Raw genomic sequence first — 7,204 nt, forward strand, 5'->3', positions numbered from 1 at the left:
CAGTCCGATCCAGAACTTGTCCTCAGGTTTGTTCATTTTTCCTTCCCCAGTCTACACTCCAGGAATTCCTGAAGAGCAGAAGGTGATTTATCTGTGACGATGTGATAAATATGAGAACATCGACCTGCAGCAGTGTTTTTATACCTGCTCCTCTCTGCTGTTTATCACACAACCAGGCCCCCTCTCCTTGATGTGCATTGTTCTCTACCCTGATTCCAGGTTAGCAATCGAGAGAAGAAGTAGCACTTTCCATGTGGCTCCCAGCCGTCCTCGCACTCGGACATGCTTCATCTTTGAGAGATAACAGCAAAGGAAATCACTGGTTACTTTAGATCTGGAAGCTGCAGTGACTTTGAATGTGAAGAGTTTTGAAAGACTGATGAAACTTTGAGTTTGAGAGGGTGGTGGTACACTGCCCTGAGCAGCTATTCTGCAACTGCAGTTACAGTCAATAGCTGTGTCTTAATTCAGGGGCAGTGATCACGCTGTCCCATATCAGAGGCTCCTTCAAATGGGGCCGACAAATGCATCCGCCTAACCCAGAGAAACAAAGGCTCCAACGGTGGATCCTTCCTGGTCCCAACCTATCCCAGAATTCATTGCACTTAGTGACAAACCCTTTTTCAAAAGGCTGATGGTGCCGCAGGCGTTGAGATCGTCCGATGCTTCTCGTTATCACGCTTTAATTTAACTGAACATCTAATGGACAAATGTTAAATAAAACCAGCAGCATAAACTCTTTCTCATCTTGTCTAAGTTCAGTTCTGTTGCCAGGTAAATAAGGTAAGGGCAGACACGAGCATGGGAAACTTTGCAGACGAGAACGCCTTTCTGTTCACGACCCACCAGGACGCCTCCTTCGTGGGTCGGGTCGACCGCCCTCTGAAGGATGCAGCGCTGAACTGAGACAGGCTGAAGTGACTGTATCCGCTAGTCCTTCACTGTTTCTTTAATCATCATCAGGAGATGCTAATGTGTGACTTACCTCTTACTGGAGGAGGTTTACTTGTCTGCTCCACTTTGCACGAAGCCCTTGTCTTACTGAGTATTTCTGTTAAACAAATGTGTAATCCTCATCAGTCGCTCATCAGAATCGCTCTGAACAGAGAAGAAGCAGAAATGTGAAGAAACTACTTTTAAGAAAAAGTGACCTTGCTGCGGATGAAACCTTTAAAACCTTCAGGAACAAAATGAAGAAGTTTACCTGTGAGATGTTTTGCCTCACATTCCTCTTGAAGCTTGATTTGAGTAATTTGCTAAACTGATTAGAAAAGACAATCTCATCAGTAAAGGTTAAAGCTTCATTTGATAAACGAGTCAGTTCTTGATGACTTCCAGCAGGAGAACTTCATTAATCGAAATGCTGTGAAATTCCATTTGTTGATTTTACTTCTACACAAACAAACATCTAAAAGTAAAAGTTTTAATTTCAAGAAGTGTTTGGACAGATTTTATGACTCGCTCTGAAAATGTACTTTTAGGAATCAAACTCACGGGAGGTTACACTAAGAGCTGTGACGGCAGCTGCCAGGAGAACACTGAGGACCAGCAGGGCCACTGGTCCGATGTGACCCTGGATCGCTCTGTTTGATGCTGCAGGTTGTTTGGAGCCTGTTCAACAGCAGAAGAGAAAGACGATGGAGAGAATGTCTAATATTCATAATCGGCTTTAAAGATGAAGTCCCACTTTCATGTCTTTGTTTTTACAGTCGACCAACGACCAACAGAAATCAACCCTTCAACCGCTTTGAAGGATGAATTTGTAAAAAAACCAGGAGGAGTGTAGAGCCGTACAGGAAGTGAGAAGGGCTCGACTGTTTTTGGAGTTGACTATAAATACTTCGACCTTTCATAACGGTCACTTCTCATTTTTTTTTTCCTCACACCACTGACTTATTCACTTTGTACAGAAACTCACGCAGATAGTTTTACACGTTCTTAATCTTCAAGTAGAATTGAACTCTTTTACCTCGAACTAACGATGAGCATTTATTCACAGAAGTGGCTTCAAACTGATGCAGTTTACATGAGGGTCAAAATCATCTTAAAGGCAGAAACACATTTTATTATGTGTGATTGAACTCAAGGTTTAGGACAGGAATGTTATTTTACTTCATTATACACAAATAATATGGCTGCAACTAACTAATGTCCATTATCATTTGATCTGCAGATTATTTTTCCTATAATACAAAGTCAGAAAATATTGAAAAGGTCTTAAGGTCATTAGTTGTGTCTTCTTGTGAATCAACAATTAAAAACAGAAGAAATGAAAATCGATGATTTTCTTTTTTGTTGTCTTTCCCTTTGAAAACGCGGTGACACGATTGTTAAGATAGTTCCCAGGCAGTTTATCACCCACCAGGTCAGCTGAGCTTTGAGTAATGGACGTTGCACAAGTGGTTTCATCTGTAGAGGGTGTGGCCACTGCAACACAAAAAATATACATATATGTACATTTATGTTCTGTTGGTAAATGTGTTCATGTTTCTGTCAAACAGAAAACACAAGGGACGAATCCTGGAGACTTCTGGAACGCTTTCAGTTTTACAAAATGGAAAACAGGGAAGTCAAGTCCACCGAAGTCAAAGACTGATGAAATGAACAATTTCAAATGAACAACTCACTGTTTTAACATCTCAAATTAATAATAATCATAATAATAATATAAAACAATGTGTACACTAATATTCAGTATTATACTTCAAAACTCACCATCTGTGTTTCCTCTCGCCTTGTGGACTTAATATTATAAAGAACTTCAGCTTCAGCCATTTTCCTGCTGTGGGACCATCAGTGAGTATAAATTTGGAAATAATTTAGTTTTGTCTGACACCTGCCTGGAAAAAACTGTTCTAATCTTCCAGTCAGACTAAACAGCTAAAGGCTCTAAGAAGACGTGTAGTTCCTCCAGACCAGACTAATAGGATATTTCACTTCCTCAAGTTTTGTCTAAAATTGATATTTGTGGTTTTCTTAACAGAGACGTCTCAGACGTGAGTGATGTTATTCAAGTTTGAATGTTTCACAAAGGAAGTGATGAAGTTGTTTATTTCGAGTAAGTACAAATTTCCCACAATTTTTAAATACAATTATACACATTACCTGAAGTGTTCCCTTTGTGCATGATTAGTACTTTCACTTTTAGTATTTGAAGAATATTTGATGTTTCGGCACTTTTATTTTTATAATGTCAGATATATATTTATATAGAGTTTGTCCACAAATATAATTAATTTAAGCAGATTTTTTGCTCAACAATATAAAACAATGAAATCTGTGGAACATAAAATTCACTGGAGCTAAAATAAATCTGCTTTCTTTTCTTGAATTCATAAATAAATTCATAAATACCCTACTGTTTTTCTTAATTCACAAGATTATTTTCAGAATTCATGTCATTAGTTTGTCTGGTTTTTCCTCCAATAAGAAAGGAAGTTATCTTTATCATTATTTATTAATAAAAACAAAAAAATATTCTTCTTGTAAAATAAACAATTTCAGAATTAAGTTTACGCTGACGTAGAAAACCAAGAAACCTTTTACGTATTTAACTTTCCGGAGTGACTCCTTGTTCCGGGTGTTGCACAGTGACGTTGGCCCAGTGAGTTTCACCCCCAATCAACACGCGCTTCAGTTGACAGAACATCGTGACAGCCACAATCAGACGCCGCATCATTCATGCGGGGGAGGGGCTTAACTGCCATGCTGCCAACTCCTCACAGTCCGAGAGCTGCAGGACAGAAGGTCGCAGAGCTTCGCCCAACGGACAACAGATCACATACCCACGCTCACATGTTTTTGTTAAAGTTGTTAAAGACATTCTTTCTGATGGAAACTGTAAAGAAGAGACATCTTCATCAAGACTTCCGGTTCTGACGCAATTCACTTCTCCAGTCACACATTCATGTTTTATTTCTTGTTTCCTTTCACGGTTGAATGTCAACACTTTGAAGTTGTGACCTGAGATCTGCGCCATTTTATTTGGAATAAAGAAGAAAGTTTTGAAAAGTTATGTTTGATTTTCCTTCCCATCTCTCCGGATAGAGAAAGACTTGGATCTCTGCCTCACCCGCAGCGAAACGATATTTCTTCATTCATATTTTAATGCAAAACTATTGAGTGTAAATAAAAACTGACCTAGGTCTGGAAAGAGAAGCCAATGCAGAAGTGCTCTGAAACTTGTATTCTTTCCTCAACTGACCAGCAGAGGGCGACTCCACTGGTTGCTTCTACAGAAGTCTATGAGAAAAATGACTCAAAATAACTTCTCACCACATTAAATGTCAGTAAACATTTTCCCGAGGAGGTTGAGATGTTCTCAATTCTAGTTTCTCACAAACACTCAGAATAGACTCAACAGGAAAGAAGGAGATATTATATATGGACATTTAATATGCATAGATTTACACATGAGGAGAAGTAGACGTCACTTAAAATAACAAGGAAACTGAAGAAACATAAGGAGACTCTAGATATTATTCAAAGTTGTTTATGTCTGGAGAAGATCTTTCACACAAAGCACGCCTCAGTTTGTAGCATGAGGACTCGAGTCAATCTGATCCAACTGGATTTCAGGCTCATGCTTTTTCTGGTTTCTCAATAGGTTGTACCCGAATATTCAAAGTTGGAAACTTTCATGGGAATTAACGAACAAACTGGAAATTTTGTGGGCAATTTCCTTAACTGTATTTACCTTGTCATATACAGACATAAATATAAACATTTTGTTTTGTCATAAGCTGATTTTGAGCCCTGAGGAAACTTTGGGCACTTGACTATATGCTTCTGCATCTTTGTGTGTTCTAACATAGGTCTCTGCACAGTATTTATAAAATGTACACAGCCTTTCCTTCTACATTGGCTGGGGTGAAATGTCTCCACACATGAGATAGTGCACTGGCATTGTTCTGTAGAATAAGATGAGAAAAAGCTTGTAAAAACACCAATGCAATGCCAGAGATATAAATAGTTAGCTCAACAATTGGAATCGCTTAAAAATATTTACAATTGATGATAAATGAATAGAAATAGCTAGATGAACAGATCAACAATCTTCAATCAGCATGCTAATATATTTTCCCAGTAATATCATCAAACCTCCCTGACTAGTCCTTGGCTAATGCAGTGTGGCCTCAATAGCTGTAGTGTGCAGGATGCTGGGAATTATCTGTGCATGTGATGGAGAAATGTAATATGCAGGGTTGACCAACGCAGCGTGTGCTGCATTCCATACATCTTTAAAATAGAGTTTGAATGACGTTTTTATTGCTCAGCGTTTAATTTTATGTGTTTTTTTCAAAATTCTCACCTCGAGCTTACTCTATGGAAAGTTTCCCGGAAATTTACCGAAATGTTACACCCTTTGGTAACCCTATTACAAATACTTTTTTTGAGGCGATTCGCAGGATATATCGACCCAGGACTTCAGGTATTCCTCCCCCATCCTCACACAGTCCTCTCCATCAGAATTCAGCCCTCTCCAGTTGTCAGGCTCGCCGTCACGCCAAAACGTCAAACTGGGAAACACAGAACTTGATCCATGAAAACCTTCATACTGACGTCGATGACAAAAAGTGTTTTCTCAATAACAAACCTTGGATCCAGTCGTGTGTTGTCCACCCAAAGCCATTCACCCTCGTTCTTTGAGTCTGTCAGTCCGATCCAGAACTTGTCCTCAGGTTTGTTCATTTTTCCTCTCAGTCTACACTCCAGGAATTCCTGAAGAGAAGAAGGTGATTTATCTGTGACGATGTGATAAAATATGAGAACATCGACCTGCAGCAGTGTTTTATACCTGCTCCTCTCTGTTGTTTATCACAACCAGGTCTCCTCTCCTTGATGTGCATTGTCTTCTACCCTGATTCCAGGTTAAAGTAACCGAGGAGAAGAAGTAGCACTTTCCTCCATGTGGCTCCCAGCCGTCCCGCACTGACATGCTTCATCTTTGGAGAGATAACAGCAAAGGAAATCACTGGTTACTTTAGATCTGGAAGGCAGGGACTTGAATGTGGAAGAGTTTTGAAAGACTGATGAAACTTTGAGCTTGAGAGGGTGGTGTGCACACTGCTCCCATAGCAGCTATTCTGCAACTGCAGTTACAGTCACAGCTGTGTCTTAATTCAGGGCAGTGTGATCACGCTTCGTCCCATAACAGAGGCTCCTTCAAATGGGGCCACAAATGCATCCGTCTTAACTCCAGAGAAACAAAGGCTCCAACGGGTGGATCCTTCCTGTCCCAACCCATCCCAGAATTCATTGCACTTCTAGGTGACAAACCCTTTTTCAAAAGGTTGATGGTGCCGGCAGGCGTTGAGACGTCCGATGCTTCTCATATCACGCCTTTAATTTAACTGAACATCTAATGGGATGCATGTTAAAATAAATCCGCAAGCATAACTTCTTTCATCTTGTCTAAGTTCAGTTCTGTTGCTAGTAACAGCAGTAAGGGCAGACACGAGTATTGAAATCCTTGTAGACGTGAACGCCTTCCTTTTCTGTTCACGACCCACCAGATCGCCTCCTTTCGTGGGTCGGGTCGACTGGGCTCCTCTGAAGGATGCAGCCGCTGAACTGAGACAAGCTGAAGTGACTGTATCCTGCCCTTCACTGTTTCTTTTTTAATCATCATCAGGAGATGCTAATGTGTGACTTCACTCTTACTGAGGAGGTTTACTTGTCTGCTCCACTTTTGCAACGGTTCTGTCTTACTGAGCATTTCTGTTAAACAAAAATGTATCTTATCAGTCGCTCATCAGAATCGCCTGAACAGAGAAGAAGCAGAAATGTGAAGAAACTACTTTAAGAAAAAAGTGACCTTAAGCGCGGATGAAACCTAAAAACCTTCAGAAACAAAATGAAGAAGTTTACTCAGAGATGTTTCACTCACATTCCTCTTGAAGCTCTTGATTTGAGTAATTTCATAAACTGATTAGAAAAGACAATCTCATCAGTAAAGGTTAAAGCCATTTGATAACGAGTTGCTCTGATGACGAGCAGGAGAATCATTAACTTGAAATGTTGTTAAATTCCATTTGTTGATTTTACATCTACAAAACAAAATCTAAAAGTAAAAGTTTTAATTTCAAGAAGTGTTTGGACAGATTTTATGACTGCTCTGCAAAATGTACTTTCAGGAATCAAATTAATGGTTACACCAAGAGCTGTGACGGCAGCTGCCAGGAGAACACTGAGGACCAGCAGG

At 39.9% G+C, this 7,204-nt stretch overlaps 1 protein-coding gene across 1 annotated transcript in view; it reads right to left on the reverse strand.

The window, feature by feature from the left end:
* LOC118104383 (C-type lectin domain family 4 member E-like) overlaps positions 1–6,335 on the reverse strand; it is a 14,575-nt gene extending 8,240 nt beyond the window's left edge. Inside the window, 5 exon segments of the mRNA XM_047344224.1 lie at positions 5,388–5,519; positions 5,597–5,721; positions 5,798–5,925; positions 5,928–5,989; positions 6,280–6,335. Coding sequence (XP_047200180.1) covers positions 5,388–5,519; positions 5,597–5,721; positions 5,798–5,925; positions 5,928–5,989; positions 6,280–6,335 — 503 coding nt within the window.
* Positions 6,336–7,204: the final 869 nt, after the last annotated feature.

This window comes from Hippoglossus stenolepis, chromosome 17, assembly GCF_022539355.2.
Source record: "Hippoglossus stenolepis isolate QCI-W04-F060 chromosome 17, HSTE1.2, whole genome shotgun sequence".
NCBI lineage: Eukaryota > Metazoa > Chordata > Actinopteri > Pleuronectiformes > Pleuronectidae > Hippoglossus > Hippoglossus stenolepis.